General features: G+C 46.7%; 1 protein-coding gene across 3 annotated transcripts in view; it reads left to right on the forward strand.

Annotated features, from left to right (window-relative positions):
• The first annotated feature begins 2,624 nt into the window (after positions 1-2,624).
• TRAK1 (trafficking kinesin protein 1) overlaps positions 2,625-19,577 on the forward strand; it is a 120,158-nt gene continuing 103,205 nt past the window's right edge. For 2 of the 3 annotated variants that reach the window (XM_030329816.1, XM_030329818.1), the window contains exon 1: positions 2,627-2,810. In XM_030329816.1, the coding sequence (XP_030185676.1) occupies positions 2,720-2,810 (91 nt within the window). In that variant the 5' untranslated portion in view covers positions 2,627-2,719. Of the gene's footprint in view, positions 2,811-19,577 lie in introns of all 3 variants that reach the window. The other variant, XM_030329815.1, reaches the window with a different exon arrangement.

The raw sequence follows: 19,577 nt of genomic DNA on the forward strand, positions 1-19,577 counted from the left end.
CCTGAGCGTAGAGGGACGCTGAGATGGCCCAGGAGCCCAGCCTGGGTGCCTAGCCCTCGTGCTGAACTCTGGCCCCGTAAGTGGCCCTCTGTCTACTCTTGCTCCAAATCCCACCCCTGCGTGCCCACCTGCGGAAGGAAGGACACATTTCTGACATCTCCTTTCTGTCTGCATCTGCTGTTTCCCCTTGCTTCTGGATCTCTGCTATTAGCACAGAGACGTGCTGTGATCTCTCCCTTTGTAAAGATAATCCTTCTTGGCTCCATTTCCCCCACAGGCGGTGCTCATAGCTGTGTCTCTGCTTCTCAGTGAGCTGACTGCATTTTCTCTTCTGTTCTCACCTGGGTCCAGGCTGCGACCCCACCATTTCCTCCGCACCGATGGCCTCGTCCAGTGCAGGGGTCCGTCCTTAGCCTTCAGGATTTAACACCGCCGACCACTCCCTTCTCCTGGAAATCTGGTCCCTTGGCTTTGGTCTTGATTCTTCTGTTCTCCTACCTTGCTGGCTGCTCCTCCCAAGCCTGGGGATGTTGGGGGGCCCGGGGCTCAGTCCTTGCTCTCCCATAAACGCCTGTGCCCCAAGTGCCCTCCCCCAATCTTCAGGATTTAAAACCTGTCCTGTGCTGACCACTGTCTAGCTGCTGTCTTCAGACTCAACCTCTCCCCTGGAGGCCAGACGTGATGGTCTGAGTCCACACCTCACCTCTTCACCTTCACCTCTTCACATCTGCGGGGATCCCAAACTCAAACAACCAAAAATGAACCGGTTTCCACCTCCGCCTGCTTTTCCAGTGGTCTGCCTTGGCTTTGTAAATGCTGCTTCTGTCTTTCCGGTTGCCCAGGCCAAATGCCTCGGAGGCATTTGTGTTTCTTTCACTCCTCAGTTTGCTGGGAAGTCTGTTGGCTCTGTCTTCCGTGTGTCCAGAACTGGACCGTCTCTGAGCAGCTCCACAGCATCTACCCTGGTCTAGGCCACCTCCATCTCACGTCTGGATTATTCCAGGGGGCTCCTAATTGGCCTCCCGCTTCGCTGCTTGCTTTTATGCAGTCTCTTCCCAGCGAAGAGTCTTTTTACACACGCCGTATGGTTTAACCCTTCTGCTCCAAACCTCCAGCAGGCTTCTATCTGATTGAGGCCTGTGAGGTCTAAGGGACAGGACTTTCCTGTCCCTTTGACTCTTGTCTGTGCCCACTCCATCCCAGAGACACTGGCCTCCTTTCTAATCCTTGGACTCACCAAGAATGTGCTGCCTCAGGGCCTTTGTCCTTGCCGTTGCCTGGCACCTGGATCACCTTACGCCCCAATGGCCTCATGATTCCTTCTTCACTTTCTCCAAATGGCATTTCATTAGAGACCTTTTTGTGACCGCTTTACAGGAAGACTGGTCCCACCCTCCCTTTCCCTTCTCCCTTTCCTGTCTTTTCTTCTTCCCCCGACTTAGTCATGAGCTACATGGGTTTGTATTTTGAGGGCAAGGACTTTGTGCAGCCCTGAATCCCAGTGGCTGAAATAGCACCTCATGTGGCCAGAGCCCAGTAAGTGGGGTCTGTTATCCCCTTTTTACAGGTGAAGAAACTAAGTCACGAGAGGTTCGGTATCCTGCCTAAGATCCCTGAGCTGTGAGGGGTGAGATTTGCATGCAGGTCGTGACCCCGAGGCAGGTGTTCTCGGCCACCCAGGCATACAGCGCAGCGGGGTCGACAGATGAGGTGGTGCAAACTGTGTATTGTGGTGAACACAGTGATCGGTACGGGCACATGGGAACCCAGTAACGGGGTGCCTGGCCGAGCCTTGGAGGGGAATGTTTGGGGGAGGACCCAGAGGGCTTCCCGGAGGAGGCAGCGCCCCAGCTGCATTTGTGCAAACACGTGAACTAGCCCCTGGGCTCCCGGTGGCATCTGTGCCCGTTGAAATCCAGGCCACATCCAGCCCGTGGAAATGGTTTCGCTTTTTCTCTGAACGTGACGACGGAGGACGGAGAAGCGCCAGAGCGCGTGCTGCTGAAACTTCAAACCCTGCGGGGCGTGGTGGCTGGAGGCTCTTGCCGGGACACGGTGGCAGGCGCCGTGGGACGGCTGAGAAGCAGAGCTCAGCGCCGTCACGTGAGCGGGAGGCTTAGTGAACAGGAGGGAAACGCCGGCCCTGTTCCACATTCGAGGTCCTGGCTGATGCACGACACACACGCTCAGGCTAACGTCTTACTAGATGCTCCCTGTGAGGAGGACACACAGTGGGAGAACCCTCGGGGAGACCTGGGGTGTCCCCAAGAATGCATCCGTGGCTCCCGGGGCTCTTCCAAGTGTGGCCCTGGGAGCCCGCGAAATGTACTCCGCCCCCGGCTCCCAGCTAGCCGTGAGACGAACAGCAGACTTTTTGTTCCTCTTTAGTTTTTGGGCAAAGCCAGCCACCGGCCACAAAGCTCTGCTCCCCTGCGCCGCCCCCGGCCCTCGACTTAGGGATATCACATTTTTGGGCGCGTCACTTTGTCTTGGGGGCGGTTCGACACGAGGAGCCGATGGGGTGGCTGGGCTGCCTGGGGTTACGTAACCCATTGTACTTCCAGAACTGCTCACGGTCTCAGGATTTGCCCCAACAAGCAGACTGAGAAAACTGCTGAGGAGGGCGCGGGAGGGTGGCTGTGCCGAGGTCCTGCCCGAGCCGGGTTCTCATGGAGGATCCGTCTTCTCTCTGAGTTGCCTTTGGAGTCGATTCCTGCACATGGCATTGGTGTGTCAGTTCAGGCAGCCCGTCAGGGCCCAGCCTCTGCCAGCACTCTCCCAGGGCAAGCTCACCCGGACAGACTCATGTGGTAAGTTGTCTGCTGGGCTTGTCTGCTCTTTGTTTCCTTTGTGGTGTGGCCGGAGAGGAGAGAAGACCGCAGGAGAAGTAGTTTCTCTCCTGCTCTGTTCTGCTTGGCAGGTCGTCCTTGGGTGTGTGGTGGGGAAATCACAATATTGAATCACGGAAGGGCAGCGCTGAGGGTGCTCAGAGGCTGTTCCTCCCTCGTCCCCTCATCCCGGCTCAAGGGAGGCAGTGACACGGGGCCATGAGGGCCAGGTCGGAGCTGGGACCAGGCCTCCCAGACCCCCACCACCTTCCCCCTTGTGGTTCTTTGCGGCAGCCGAACAGGAAGGGTCTCCGAGGCCCTCCTGGCCTCTCCAGCTCTTCAATTTTCTTAATCCTGTGTCTTTATCCTGGTTTCTCAGAGCCTCCACTGGCATCAGGCTCAGCAAGGACTTTTTTGAAAGGTGAAGAACAGAGTTAGTGTCTCCTTTTCTCCTTCTCTCTTTTCTGCCTTTAGTTTTTTTTTCTTTTTTTTTCCTTCCTTGACTAAACGTGTTTGGCTCTGTATCTCTGATCCACACCCCGGTGATGGAGAGCTTGCGAATCATTGCTGCTGTGGCTCGTCTCCCCTGCTGTGGGGCTGGTCCGAGTGCGATAGTCGGTGAGCGTCCAGTCTGCATGCTGTTACAAGAGCTGTCTGGGCCCAAACCCAGTCAACTCCTGAGAGGCAAGCCCCTCTTGTCCCGTTCAAATCGGCTCAGGTCTCAGGACGTGTAGGAGTTTGGATGAGAGATTGTGGGGTGCTGTGTGTGTGGGGGGGGGCTGTGTAAAACGTCTTTACACATGTTCAGTAATTCTGTTCAACTAACAGCTATTCAAGGCCAGCTTTTTGCCGGGGTCCGTCATGACAACCGGCTCTGTCTTAGAGCGCTGGAGGTGGAAGAGGTGCAAGTGACCGGTGATGGCCCCCACGAGAATTGCTTTGGCTCTGCTTATGGAGCAGCCTGCCCAGGTGTCCCTCCCCATCACAGGGCCATGCTTTAGGATTTGTTCCTTTTCTGTCACTGGTCTAAGCCATCAAACTCAGTGGTTTATCCTCTGAAAACATGCTCAAATAAAATAGGATGGACGTCTTTTATCAATGAAGTTTAAGGTCTTGCTAATCAATTCCTGTCTAGTATAAAATTCTTCATGTGTTTTCCATGGAAAATTTATAATCTGAATGGTACTTACTTGGCTGAATGAAGCAGAAAAGATTGGACAGTGAAATATCCCTTCTTGCACAGGGTGAGAAAAATGTGAAATAGAATCTAGAGAATTATACATTTTCTCTAAACTCAGAAGTTGGAACTGTTCTTTTCTCCTTCTTAGTGGAATGTGGTCTGTTTAACGGTTGGTTTTTTGCACATGGAATTCAGGACGAGGGCCTCTTACGCTGATATTCTAGAGCTAACGTTTAATCTTTAGCAAAACACGAAAACATTCACATCTGTCTTTTAAACACGCTGTAAATTATTTTGCAGCGATCTTGCTTCCCTTCAGTCTCTCATCATTAGGTGAGTGGGTAGAATATTTGTCACACAGGGTGTTTGACATATACTGTAAAGTGTAGGTAAACTGATCAGTGGGATTCTTAGCGTGCGATCGGGAAGCTGTAGTTTCAGATGCTTGATATGCTTTACCTTCCTAATTGCTTTCCCTTATGAATTTGAAACAAGTTTTTAATGTATCCAATGTATTCCTGGTAGTCTTTGCCCACCTTAAACCATTTTAAGAAGCTGGCAAATAGTTTAAATTATATTAAAACAATTAGGGGTGCCTGGGTGGCTCAGTTGGTTGAGCTTCTGACTTCGGCTCAGGTCATGATCTCACGGTTCGTGGGTTCAAGCCCCGCGTCGGGCTCTGTGCTGACAGCTCGGAGCCTGGAGCCTGTTTCGGATTCTGTGTCTCCCTCTCTCTTTGCCCCTCCCCCGCTCATGCTCTGTCTCTCTCTGTCTCTCAAAGATGAATAAACGTTAAAAAAAGCAAACTTTAAAACAATTAAAGAGCGATCTTATTTATCAGGCGTGCTTTGCAAGGGCTTCAGAATATCCATCCCAGTGCAAATAGCATTCCTAATGGTTTTCCCTTAGATGCTAAGTTTTCGTAATGGATTTACATTAATTTGGCTTCCGGGTATCAGAGTGAGGATCTCTTCATACCCGCTTTGTGAAGGTGTCCTCTCTTCGATGTGACCAGACCAGGGTTCAGGGGCGTTTGCTGGCTAAGGGTCCAGGTGCCAGCCTCTGGCCTCAGCCTCCTGTTTCCCGCTGTGGCCGAGGTCCTCTGTGAGGGCTCTCCAGGGATTTGGGGGGAGAAGGTTCAGGGTATGTTGCTGCCAGGAGCAGGCCTTGCGGCTAGATTCGGATGTTCCCCCGTCTGCACTGCTTAGTGGTGACCCTGGGACTCATGGCCCAGAGAGACTTGTCTGATCTCTGATCGCTTATCTGGTGTGACCACTGACAGATTTGAGCCCTTCAAACTGAAACTGCCATGAGCTGGAACTTTATAGCTGTAATTAGACCCGGAAGAGATCAACTGTCGTAAATCGTATATTAGTCAGTGCTCTGCAGAGAAACAGAACCAACAGGATATACATCCATAAAGAGGTTTATTATGAGGAATTGACTCACACAATTATGGGCTGATAAGTCCCAAGATCTGCAGTCAGCAAGCTGGAGACCCAGGAGAGTCAGTGGTGTGGTTCCAGGCCAAAGACCAGCAGCTCGCAACCTAGAAAGAGAGCGTGTTGCAGTTTGAGTCCAAGGACAGGGAAAAAGGTGATGTCAGCTCGAAGGCAGTCAGGCAGGAAGAATTTTCTTCCTCCAGGGAGATCTCTTAGTTCTATTCAGGCCTTCACCGGGTTGGATCAGGCCCACCCACACTAAGGAGGGCAGTCTGCTTTACTCGGTCTACTGATTTAAGTTTTTATCTCATCCAAAAATACCCTCACGGAAACACCTGGCATAACGTTTGGCAAAATACGTGGGCACCTGTGGCTCAGGTTGACAGTTAGCCATCACAAATGCTAACAAAGGCTGACACTTACCGAGTAGTTGCTCTGTGCCTGTCAAGGCTTCAGGCACTGCTGCGGAAGCTCATTTTGTCCTCAGCACAGCCCTGCCAGGGGGAGGAGGGTACTGCTATCACCCCTACCTTTAAGGAGGTGCAGAATGGACTGGCTTGCCCTCTTCTGTATAATAGCAGTCCTTGGGGTTCAGACCCAGCAGTGTTGTTTGCTGACCCTATTTAAGTTAACTTCCTTCATTGTGAAATTAAAAAAAAAAAAATTTCGTTTAACCAGGGTTTTACATTATAAATCCCATATATGCAAGTGGTAAAGCTTGGATTGTACCAAAGCTTATCAATGTAGAATAACATTCTATCATCTATATAGTTAAACCACTCTAAGAAAAAATCATACCAAGAATTGTTCTCTAAATTCTTTTTTTAAAAAACACAAATGGGGGTGCCTGGGTGGCTCAGTCAGTTAAGCGTCCGACTTCGGCTCAGGTCACGATCTCACGGTCTGTGGTTCGAGCCCCGCGTCGGGCTCTGGGCTGATGGCTCAGAGCCTGGAGCCTGCTTCCGATTCTGTGTCTCCCTCTCTCTGACCCTCCCCCGTTCTGCTCTGTCTCTCTCTGTCTCAAAAATAAATAAACATTAAAAAAAAAATTAAAAAAAAACCCACAAATGGGGAAATTATTCTTCAAAACAAAACACAAAAGGCCCATACCGTAAACTCTGCTCTGCATTTTTAAAAAGTTGACACCATTTCTTATGATGGTTTCGTTACAGTACCTATAATATTGCCTTTTTCTTTATTTTTATTTTATTTTATTTTTTCAACGTTTATCTATTTTTGGGACAGAGAGAGACAGAGCATGAACGGGGGAGGGGCAGAGAGAGAGGGAGACACAGAATCGGAAACAGGCTCCAGGCTCTGAGCCATCAGCCCAGAGCCTGACGCGGGGCTCGAACTCACGGACCGTGAGATCGTGACCTGGCTGGAGTCGGACGCTTAACTGACTTAGCCACCCAGGCGCCCTGTCTTTTTCTTTAAAATAGCTACAAAGTCTCCTGTTATCTGGAATTATCCTGATGCATTTTTTTAAGTTTATTTATTTGAGAGAGAGATACAGAGTGAGTAGGGGAGGGGCAGAGAGAGAGGGAGAGAGAAAAAATCCAAGCAGGCTCCACTCTGTCAGTGTAGGGCCTGATGTGAGGCCGCAACTCACGAACAGTGATCATGACCTGAGCGGAAACCAAGAGTCAGATGCTTAACCCACTGAGCCACTCAGGCGCCCCTCCTTATTCATTTTTTTTTAACCCAGCATTTCTCAGATGTAATGTTCCTTTTTTAACAGAAACTTTTTAATTCCTTCTTTATTAATTGGAAATTAATAGATCACGAATCCTTGTCAACACAATAAAAACAACAACAACAGTATAGTGCCTGGCTGTAACGTAAACGAGAAGCTAAAGCAACTGATGCACGAGTAGGCTCCATAGCTCAGGGGTGAAAGCACTGGTCTTGTAAAACAAACTGACGTGACCTGGAGTTGGCCGTGACCGCGTGCACACGGCCTCATTAGGGGCAGTCAGGTCCTGCCCCTTGTGGGTGGAGTGGCTGAGGGGCGCCTGGGTGGCTCGGTCAAACATCCAACTCTTGACTTCAGTGAGGTCACGATCTCACGTTTGTGGAATCGAGCCCGGAGTTGGGTTCCGTGCTGACAGTGCAGAGCCTGCTTGGGATTCTCTCTCTCTCCCCTCTTTCTCTGCTCCTCCCCTGCTTGTGTTGAACGTCTGCCTCTCTCTCTCTTAAAATAAATGAACTAAAAAAAAAAAAAAAAAAAAAGCCGTGAAGGTTGTGGCTGCTGAGGTGGCAGCTGACCATATGCTGGTCACGTAAGGTCCAAACAAGAGCCACTGTTTGGAGCAGACGCCTCTTGGTGGAAGCTTCCAGTTATTTCCAGTGTTTGTGTTTTAATAGTGCTCCAAGGAACATTCTTGCATGTATATCTTTTGGGTCACTTAACCAGGATGTCTGTAAGCTAACAGGGTGTGCGTTTATGATTTGATGTAGATCATAGCACTGCCCCTCCACAGAGCCTGCTCCCACTCAGTGTCTACCGTGGGTGTGCCGGAGAGGCAGCTTTCTGGCAACTCTGGGCAGTGTCAGCCCTCTTCATCTTGGCTAATCAGGTAGTCACGAAAAGGGCACTTCATTTTATTTTGTATCTTTTTCATGGTGGATAGTCTTACGCCGTTTTTTGTGTTGTATTTTATTTTCTGCAAACAGCCTATCTTTTTGCCTGGCTCATTTTTCTAATGGGTTGTTGACCTTTAAGAGGTATAATTGAGTTCTGTTATGTGTTCAGAGGGTAAGGCAGTGTGCCAGCTTGAGATTCTTTTGTATTTTCAGAAGAGGAAAGTTGTCTTTTAAATTAGAGAGAGAGAGAGAGAGCTTGCCAGAGAGTGTGCGTGTGAGTGGGTGAGGGGCAGAGGGAAAAGAGAGAGAGAATCCACAAGCAGGATCTGTGCTCAGCACGGAGCGGACCACCGACTTGATCCCATGACCCTGAGCCAAAATCAAGAGTTGGATATAAACTGACTGAGCCACCCAGGTGCCCCCAAAAGAGGAAAACATGTCTTAAAAAACATTTTTTTTTTTTAATGTTTGTTTATTTTTGAGAGAGACAGAATGCGAGTGGGTTAGGGGCAGAGAGGAGAGGGAGACACAGAATCCAAAGCAGGCTCCAAGCTCCGAGCTGTCAGCACAGAGCCCGACACGAGGCTCGAACTCGAGAGCTGTGAGATCTTGACCTGAGCTGGTTGGATGCTCAAACCAACTGAGCCACCCAGGTGCCCCAAAACGAAAAAATGTCTTAAGAATAGTTACATGAATTACTATTTAACTACTATTACTATATAACTATTTGATATTAATAGGAGAAGTAGAGGGTGATAAACAGATTGTGTAAAGAGGATTTCTGAAGTGGAATTCCAAGGTTTCTATGGAAAAGAAGTATTTAAGCAGAAGTCTGAAGAGATACATAGGAATTAGTGGGTTGGGGCTGGGGAAAGAGCATTCCAAGCAGTGAAGACAGCACGAACAAAGGCCCTGTGGTGGGAAGATGATTGGTAGTAATAGCTACCATTGATAGAGCACTTACTATGTATTAGACGTTATTTTAAGTATCTTTTACATGTCCCTGCATTGAATTGTCATGTATTATTTGTGTAGCATACTTCCCCCAAACCTTGCTCATTTAAAAACTAGCAAACATTTCTAGTCTCACCTATTTCTGTGGGTCGGGAATTTAGGAGTATCTTAGCTGAGTGGTTCTGGCTCAGGGTCTCTAGTGATGTAGCTGAAGGCCACAGGGGATATCGATTGAGCACCTATGTGATGAATGCACTTGGAGGAGAATTTCTGGGTGAGGACTTCAGTTTGGACAGACATTGCCAGAGAGGTTGTATTTTTGTATTGTTTGAAGTGCGGGTGTCTGGGCCCACACCCCCTGCACCCTGGTATTAGCAAACACCTTGCGCTTTGCCAACTGAAGTGTGAAAACAAGAGCGCATATGGCATAGATTTATATTCCTCTCAGCATGTAGCGGTTGAGCATCTTTGGTATTTCCTAACAGATTTTTATTTTTATATTCTGGGATTTGAGATAAATTCTTCTTAACAGTCCTGTTTTTTAGCTCATGGAGTAGCTAACTCCCATGATTTGAAATAAGAGAATTGTTTTTTATTTTCTTTTATTATTATTATTTTTAATGTTTATTTTTGAGAGAGACCGCGTGTGAGCAGGAGAGGGGCAGAGAGAGAGGGGGGACACAGAATCCCAAGCAGGCTCCAGGCTCCGAGCTGTCGACACAGAGCCCGACACGGGGCCCGAACTCACGAACGCGAGATCATGACTTGAGGCCGAAGTCGGACGCTCCACTGACTGAGCCACCCAAGCACCCAGAGAATTGTTTTTTGTACTTTCCTTTCTTTGCCAACGGGAGAGAAGGTCTCGGGGTACCTGCCTCACTGGGTCACCGTGAGGGGCTAAACGAGTTACTACATGCAGAGTACTGAGCAAGTTGTTGGTACATAGTAAACATTCAATTAGTCTGTTTCTTTGTTGTTGCTGTTTCTTGCCTGTCTATCATCTGTCATCTGTCTGTCTGTCTCACTGTCATTGTCTTTTTATCTATTTCTGTTTGGCCTGGAGGAGAGCCCAGGCTGCCTGAGGTGGGTTGGTAGGTAGAGGGTAAAGGCATAGTTGTTTTACATGTTGCCCTTCAGCCTCCCCTTTGTTTGCAGACCCCCTCCCATCTTCTTTGTTTCTTGCTGTCCCAGGGCCCCCTCTGCCCTATCTTGGGCCCCAGGCGTATTCTGGCTGGGATTTGGCTCCATTCATGGGGAAAGCCTTGCAGTGTGGCCTCAGGGGAGGGCAGGTCTTGGAGGCTTCTGGAGTGTTGGGGAGGCAGAATTTATTTCTCTACTGACGGGAATGATGGATTTACTGGGGGGGGGGGGGGGCGGGGGGGGGCAAGTGACATCTTTTTGTGAAATACTTAGAAAAACTCTGAAGCTCTAAGGAAGTCCAGTGGAACCTTCTACAGTGATGGAAATGTTCTCTGTTACAATGTCTTCATAGACTTTTAGGATATCATCTGTGTTAAAAAAAAAAAAAAAGCTTTAGTTGATTATGGAAGTGACTGGCGTCTCTGCATCATTTGTAAAAAATGATTTTAAAGCTACCTCCCATTATGTTATTGAATATTTGTCTGAAAAAATTGCTTGACGAGGGGCACCTGGGTGGCAAAGTCGGTTAAGCGTCCGGCTTCGGCTCAGGTCACGATCTCTCAGTTCGTGAGTTCGAGCCCACGCGTCGGGCTGTGTGCTGACCGCTCAGAGCCTGGAGCCTGCTTTGGATTCTGTGTCTCCTCTCTCTCTCTGCCCCTCTCCTGCTCACACTCTGTCTCTCTCCTACTCTCTTTCTCTCAAAAAATAAACGTTAAAAAAAATTTCTTGATGAACTCTTGAGGTGTCTTGCTAGAACTGCTTTCTTTCCGGTTTATGTAAGCTTCTTTTTTTTATTAGACGATGAATTTTTGTTAGGTGTGTGTGGGGAGGTCTCTTTTTGCTTTGGGTTCTAGGAAGCTCAGTTGCCTTAGGTTTTCATTGAGTAGCTTATTCTGGTAAAAGTGCTCTTTGCCTACCTCTGTTTAGTAAGACACATAGGTTGCTTTTCTTTTATTGCTTATTCTAACATAGTTCTGTTGAAACATCGTTGGACATACTTGGGTTGAAGAGGACATAAATGGATGTTGGCCCACTGTATTTTCTCAAGGCGCCATGAACTTGGCCCCTGTGGGAATTCCACCCCACCCTGATATTTCAGCCCTAACAGACTCTGACAGTATTCCCAAGGAGACAGAATGTGGCTTCCTGGGGTTTCTGCGCCTAAAGCATGTTGGCTTTGGGGCAGAGAGGTCTAGATGTGTGTTAACGCTGCAGCATCTGCAGTGGGACCTTGGGCAAGTCAGCAAGTCTCTGAACCTGTTTTGTGCATCCCTAAATGGGATGACAGTAAGCACCTCAGGGTTGTGCTGGTACTCAGTGTGGTAATTCCTATTCAGGGCTTAGTACAGCGGTGGCTTGTGGAAGGCCTTCAGTAAGGGTTAGTGACTCTTTTTTAACTTATGGCTCAGCTTAATTCCAAGTTCTGTGGCGCTGCCTCCAGAAATGAGGTTACCACGAAATCCGTGCCCATCGTCCTCATCTGGCAGTTCGCTGTCTGTGCAGCTTGATTTGAATTCCAGAATTGGGGAAGGGCCCGCTTTGGATGGTGTCCCCTCTGCCTTACGTAGATAGGGATCACCGTTGTATTTTGTGATTCTGGATGGAACACGTGTGTGAGCTAAACCGAACCTTCTCAGCGGGAGAGAAGGAAGGTCTTGCTTCTCAGTGGTTAGAAAGATGATGATAAGGCTGAGCCTGGGGGGCCCTGGGACCCTGACATTCCTTCCCTTCTCTCGACAGGAATCCGGTTCTCATTTCCCCCCCCCAGTGTGTTGAGTTTTCAGCTTATCTGATAATATAAGTGTACTTTTTTTTTCCTCTATCAAGAAAAACCTTTACAACAGTCCGTTCAGATGACCATAACTGCAGGTTTGAACTCCATCGCTCAGTGTTATTTCAGCTCTATTTCTTCCTACTTGTGGGGAGTTTGTGGTGAGGAGAAATGGGAAGGGACAAGGCTGAGGTGGAGAAAGGAAGTCTTCTGTGCCCAGGCTCCTTTTGCCTGGGACCCAGGAGGCTGGGGCGGCCTGCCCAGGTGTGCACGCGGCGCCACCTAGTGGTCCACGGAAGCACCAGCAACCAGACACCTGCAGTGCCCCGGGTTCGCAACTTTTAAAAGGGATTGAAGGAAAGAGCAGGTTAATTGTCCAGAGGATCTGACAGGTAAGGAAGACAGCTTCAGTTGTGTGGAACAAACAAATCCGCTCCCATCCCTCCATGCCTTCTCCTGACTTGTTCCTTCCACCTTGTTTTTTTTTTTTTAATTTTTTTTTTCAACATTTTTATTTATTTTTGGGACAGAGAGAGACAGAGCATGAACGGGGGAGGGGCAGAGAGAGAGGGAGACACAGAACCGGAAACAGGCTCCAGGGTCCGAGCCATCAGCCCAGAGCCTGACGCGGGGCTCGAACTCACGGACCGCGAGATCGTGACCTGGCTGAAGTCGGACGCTTAACCGACCTGCGCCACCCAGGCGCCCCCTTTCCACCTTTGTTTTAATTGATCCCCGTTTTTGCAAGGTGGGGAGTATCTTGAGAGCCACGTGTGGACCATGTCTTTACTGCTTAAAGTGTTTGTTAGGAGATCCTAACCTAGATGGTGGTGTGGTGTCAGTGCCATGCACTGAACTTTATTCTTTGCAGCTATCACTTGTCATACTTTATATCATTTTATTTATTTACTTATTTATTTTAATGTTTACTTTTGAGAGGAGAGAAACACGTGAGTAGGGGAGGGCAGAGAGAGAGGGAGACACAGAATCCGAAGCAAGCTCCAGGCTCTGAGCTGTCAGCACAGAGCCCGATGCTGGGCTTGAACCCACGAACCGTGAGCCTGTGACCTGAGCTGACGGTCGGACGCTTAACCGACTGAGCCACTCAGGCGCCCCAACTTCATGTCATTTTAAATTGCGTATGTATTAGTCAGGTTTTGTTGGGTAACACACGGCTCCCAAGTCCACAGTGGCCACTGCAACATTTATTCCTTGCTTGTGGCTGTAGGTCACCCGGGGATGACCTGGGCTCCACGTATCGCTCTCATTTGAGGATTTGGCCTCCGGCGGCAAAGGCTGTCTAACACTGTAGCCTTCTGGCAGAGGACAGGGCTTATGAAAACAAACTCAATGAACACGCTCAGAGTCTCTAGTTGTACATGCGGTATGTGATACCTGCTCACATTTCCATCGGCCAAGGCAAGTTCTGTGGCCTAGCTCGAAGTCCACGGAACTGCAAAGTGATTTTTGGTTTACCGTGAACCAAAGCAAGGGGAGGTAGCGAAGGAAGAATTGGAAGCCAGATTTTAGAAGATCCCGAAATGGCTGGGGTGCATAGGTCGGCTCAGGGCTCTCTCTCCTCTGGCCTAGAGTAGCAGTCAGCAGACTTGTCCCTAAAAGCCAGAGAGTAAATATTTTAGGTTCGTGGTCACATGGTCTGTGTGGCAACCACTGGCCTCTGCTGTTGTAGCTGGAAGCAGCCGTAGACCTAGAGTAATGAGCGTAGCTGTGTTTGAATACAATTGTTGTTTACGGAAACACACAGGACTTCACTGTGGATCGTAGTTGGGGGACTCCTGGGTGAGACGTTCAGTGCTGGTTTGTATCAAGATGTCAACTTAACAACAAAAGAGAAATATCCCTTATTAGTTGGAAAACTCTTGGGGAGGCCGGTGAAACCCCACCCACCGTTCAGCATTGTTGAGCCATAAATAGTTGTTCCATTGTCACTGAATTTCTAGGCAGCCAAGTTTATTGTTTCTGGGTATGAAACCTCATTTTGTTGAACCTTTTCTGTAGAAATGTCTGTAAAGGGTATTCGAAGCTCCTTGGTCTTTCCAAGGATGATGGGGGTTTAAGGTAATTTAACCTTACTGGTGGATTCGGATCATGTTCACGGACGGTGTTTGGTGAGGGACTTGGAGATGTGCCCTGAATAAGGGTAGTAGGTGTGCTCAGTGACCTACGTTCACATGTGTTGTGGTTACATTTGTGTGTGTGTGACCACTTCATTGAGATATAATTCACCCGTTTAAAGTATATCATTTGGTGGCTTTTGGTTTACTCGCAGGGTTGTGCAGTCATTACCACAAATCAATTTTAGAACGCTTTCATCATCCCAGAAACTCCAGACCCTTTAGCTGTCACCTCCCCCCCACCATCCACTCCCATCCCTGTCCCCCATGTGGCTGAATGAATGAGCTTTCAGAGGGTGACCTTTCCGATTCTGCTGCCTGTGTTTTTTCTTGGCCCTGCCAGGCTCAGTCCTGATCTTGGAGAGCAGAGTGAGGGATCTTCTCGAACGGCCATCATGCTATGCAGGTGTACATGCAATAAACGCTTTCACTGCCCCTGACACCTGTGCATCAGAATACATCACCTGAGGAGGAAGCTTTAACACTTGTCCTTTATTCTTATTATACCTTTATATTTCTTCATTTGTATTCTGCTTTGCAGGACATCGTCCCGTGTAATTTTCTGCTCTTTGAATTTACATGTGTGAGTTTGAACCTGGTTCGAGTAACATGGAATTGTTTCACGCTCAGGTTTATTTGATTTATCTGTTTTGTTTGATTGCTTCTTGTTGGACTGCTGTAATGCTTTTTGGGGGATGAGTTTGCAATCTTTTAATATCCAGATGATCTCACTTCATGCTTTAAAAAAGTAACCATTGTTCACTTATAAACAGAATTTCCTGTCTAGGAAACAATTTAGATGAATAAAGCAGTTGACTGCATTGAACGGTGGAGGCATGGTAGGCATTCGGATTTTATAAAATTGTGTCTGTTAATAAAGTTTTCCTGATTTGACTTATGACTCTTTATCTCAGCATTTAACCTCAACATTAATGGACTTTCATTCCATAGTAAAAGCTAACTTTGGGAGGAGAGGACAGGTAGGAGGATGTGGGCTTTGAACCCTGGCAGCTGCTTGGCTGCCTTAAGAGCTTTAGAGAGGCTAACTATAAATATTGGGTATAGGGGTGCCTGTGTGGCTCAGTTGGTGAGCATCCCACTCTTGATTTTGGCTCAGATCATGATCTCACTGTCATTGAGATTGGGAAAGAAAGAAAGAGAGAGAGAGAGAGAGAGAAAGGGAGAGAAAGAAAGAATATGTATATATATACACACACATATATATGTATATGCATATACATACACATATAACGTATACATACATATGCATACATATACATATATATGTATATATATGGAATAAATATGTATACAGGGAATAAAGTTTTTTGCAAAACAGAAAGCAGATGTAAGCAAAAGTTAATAATTTTAAAACAGGAAACTGGATCTGAACCCCAAAAATTAGAGCAACAGAAGTCAAGGGGGGGGGGTTGGTGAGATGAAGTATAATAAGGACTATCCCATCTGTCCTATGGAGAATTAGAAAATATAGATTTACCTCCTAGTAACTTAAAGGAACTACTTACCTGTATCAGTAAGATGAGGTTTGGCTGCATAGGAACAGCGCCCTCACCTGGCAGGATTTATGTAGCGTTGGTAGCACTCAATAAATGCATTGTTATTGCTGTTGTTTGTTATCATTCTAAAAAGTAAGCCGGATCCCTACACAACTTTCACACCCAATAAATCCAGATGGCTCAAAGATAGAGTATCAAGAATGAAGCTGCAAAAGTGGTAGAGGTAAATATTGCTGGGAATTTTAATAATCTTGAGATGGGCAAGGCCATGCTAAGCCAGATCAGGGGCTAGAAACTGTAAAGAAAATAATGGATCATTTTCACTGTTAGAAAGCGAAGCCTTATACTGGGTTTCTTGCTGTGATACAGCGTATCTGTCCCTGAAAAGCTTGCATGGTCCTGCAAAATCGCGGGGCCCCAAATGACAGTTCTCTGCGACTTTGTAACCAGAACGCTTAAACCGTACAAAGCACGAAGGACACGACTGGTTGCAGGGCAAAGGCTGTGAGGCACGCAGAGGGCGGGGGCTCGGAGCCCTGCAGCTCCTCTGAAGGTGGGCACGGGAGGAAGAGCAGCCTCTGCAAGCCCAGAGCCACGCAAGGCTGGCGGTGTGCCCCCTTGGGGATGGAGCCCTAGGTGTGGAGCGTATTTTACACTTCTTTAAGATGGGGCTGGAAGGGCTCCTGCCTGTGCAGTACAAGAGTGCCCTCCTCTTACACAGGCATGTGAGCTCCCAGTAGAAAGGCCTGTTGCAGTACACAAGGCTGTGTGGAAAAAGCAGGAACCATGAGTAGGTTTGCACACCAGTGACAAGCTGGGGAAACGATTGCACTATATTGATAGACAAAGGGTTCATATAAGGCTCCTCTCTATATCAGTATTAAAGAAGAGATAAGCAAGAAAAAAGTATGTATGAGCATCCTGTAATGAATTACAAATGTGGGCACCTGGGTGGCTCAGTTGGTTAAGCGTCTGATTTTGGCTCAGGTGATGATCTCACAGTTCATGAGTTTGAGCGCTGACTCGGGCCTCTGCGGTCAGCATAGATCTGTCTGCTTCAGATCCCCTGTCTCCCTCTGCCCCTCCCTGGCTTCTGCTCGCTCTCTCTCTCTCTCTCTCTTCCTCTCTCTCTCTCTTAAAAATAAGCATAAAAAAAATTACAAATGACCAATATGTCTGTGAAAAAATGTTGGATATTACTAAGAACTAATGCGAATGGCCAACAGGTACATGAATGCCTCTGGTTTTTCTTTATATTTACTCTTCCCTGTGCTTGGAACACTGTTCCCCCTAGATCTTTATTCCAGTTTCTGCCCTGATGACCCTTCCCCAGAAGTGAACAAATCATTGTTATTCGTGGCTTTATAATATTCATTCAGTTGGTATGATTTACTTAAATGCTGCTCGACACAAAGGTTGTATTTGGCAATGCAGTGACTTTTTTTTTTTAATTTTTAAAATTAAGAAATTTTTAATTCAAGTATAATTAACTCAGTTATATTAGTTTCAGGTGTACAGTATAATGATTCAATTCTAGGGCGCCTGAGTGGCTCAGTCAGTAAGCATCTCACTTAGGCCCAGGTCATGATCGCACGGTTCATGAGCTCGAGTCCCACGTCAGGTGAACTGGAGCCCTGCTTTGGATGAGCTTGAGCCTTGTTTCTCTCTCTCTCTCTCTCTCTCTCTCTCTCTCTCTCTCTCTCTCTCTCTCCCCCTCTCCCTCTCCCTCCCTCCCTCCCTCCCGGGATTCTCTGTCTCTGCCCTCACTCCCTTGTGCCCCCCAAAACAAACAAAAATAATTCTGTAAATTTCTCATCAAGGTAAGTGTACTGTTAATCCCCTTTATCTATTTTATCCATCCCTGTACCCACTGCTTCTGTGGCAGTTTGTGTTCCTGAATTTAAGAATCTGTGTTTTTTTTTTTTTTGCAATGAACATCTTTTAAAAAGTGTGTTGAAGATGTGACTGTTAACATATAGGAATGTGCAGAAATAATTTACAGGTACTTAATGACTCCCATTTGTATTTGATAAGCTTTCTTTTTTTTTTTTTTTTTTTTAAATGTTTATTTATTTTGAGAGAGACAGGAATAGAGAACAAGCAGGGGAGAAGCAGAGAGAGGGGGTGGGGAGAGAGAATCCCAAGCAGGCTCCACTCTGTCAGCACAGAGCCTGACACAGGGCTCGAACCCACAAACCGTGAGATCATGACCTGAGCTGAAATCAAGAGTCAGACGCTTAACTGACTGAGCCACCCAGGCACCCGAAGCTTTCATTGTTTTAATTTCAGATCTCATAAATAGTTGGCCCAAGCAGCTATTGTCATTGTTCAAGCAACGGTGATTTTTTTTTCAAGCTTTTATTTAAATTCTAGTAGGTAACATATAGTGTAATTGGTTTTAGGAGTAGAATTTGGTGATTCATCGCATACGTACAATACCAGTGCTCATCACAAGTGCCTTCCTTAATACCCATCCCCCATTTAGCCCCCTCTCACCTCCCTCCCTCAACCCTCAATTTGTTCTCTGTGGTTAAGAGTCTCTTATGTTTTCTCTTCCCCTCTTTTCCCCCTTCCCGTATGTTCATCTGTTTGTTTCTTAAATTTTGCATATGAGTGAAATCATATGGTATTTGTCTTGTTCCGATTATCTTTCTCTTATTTGGCTTAGAATAATATACTCTAGCTCCATCTACATCATTGCAAATGGTAAGATTTCATTCTTTTTGATGGCTGAGTGATATTCCGTTGTGTATATATAAAACACATCTTCTTTATCCATTTATCAGTTGATGGACACTTGGGCTGTTTCCACAGTTTGACTGTTGTCATAATGATGCTGTAATAAACATCAGGGTACATGTACCTCTTTGATTCTGTATTTTTGTATTCTCTGGGTAAATACTTAGTAATGCAGTTGCTGGATCGTGGGGTAGTCTGTTTTTAACTTTTTGAGGAAACTCCATTCTGTTTTTCAGAGTGGCTGCACCAGTTTGCATTCGCACTGACAGTGCAAGAGGTTCCCCTTTCTCTGCATCCTCAGCAACATCTGTTGTTTCCTGTGTTGTTATGTTAGCCATTCTGACAGGTGTGAGGTGTTGTCTCATCACGGTTTTTGATTTGTGTTTCCCTGATGATGAGCGATGTTGAGCATCTTTTCATGTGTCTGTTAGCCATCAGGATGTCTTCTTTTGGAAAAGTGTCTGTTCATGTCTTCTGCCCATTTCTTCACTGGATTATTTGTTTTTTTTGGGTGTTGAGTTGGCTAAGTTCTTTATAGATACTGGATATTAATTCTTTATCCGATATGTCGTTTGCAAAGATCTTCTCCCATTCCATAGGCTGCCTTTAGTTTTGTTGATTGTTTCCTTTGTAGGAGCTTGTTATTTTGATGAAGGTCCCAGTAGTTCATTTTTGCTTTTGTTTTCCTTGCCTTCAACAATGTGTCTAGCAAGAAGTTGCTGCGGCTGAGGTCAAAGAGGTTGCTGCTGTTTCCTCCTCTAGGATTTTGATGGTTTCCTGTCTCGCATTTAGGTCTTTCATCCATTTTGAATTTGTTTTGTGTATGGTGTAAGAAAATGGTCCAGTTTCCTTCTTCTGCATGTTGCCATCCAGTTTTCCCAACACAGTTTGTTGAAGGGAATGTTGTTTTTCCATTGCATATTCTTCCTGCTTTGTTGAAGATTAGTTGGCCATGTCATTGTGGCTCCATTCTGGGTTTTCTATTCGGTTCCATTGACCTGTATGTCTGTTTTTGTGCCAGTACCTTATTGTCTTAATGATATGGCTTTGTAATATAGCTTGAAGTCCAGAATTGTGATGTCTCCCCGTGTCTTCTTTCTTTCCCAAAAGAAAAACTTTGCTTTTCTTTTTCAGGATTGGTTGGACTATGGTGGTCTTCTGTGGTTGCATACAAATTTTAGGATTGTTTGTTCTACCTCTGTGAAAAATGCTCATGGTATTTTGATGGAGACTGCCGTAAAATGTGTAGCTTGCTTTGGGTAGTATTGACATTTTAACAATGTTC

The sequence above is a fragment of the Lynx canadensis genome, chromosome C2, assembly GCF_007474595.2.
Source record: "Lynx canadensis isolate LIC74 chromosome C2, mLynCan4.pri.v2, whole genome shotgun sequence".
Classification (NCBI taxonomy): Eukaryota; Metazoa; Chordata; class Mammalia; order Carnivora; family Felidae; genus Lynx; species Lynx canadensis.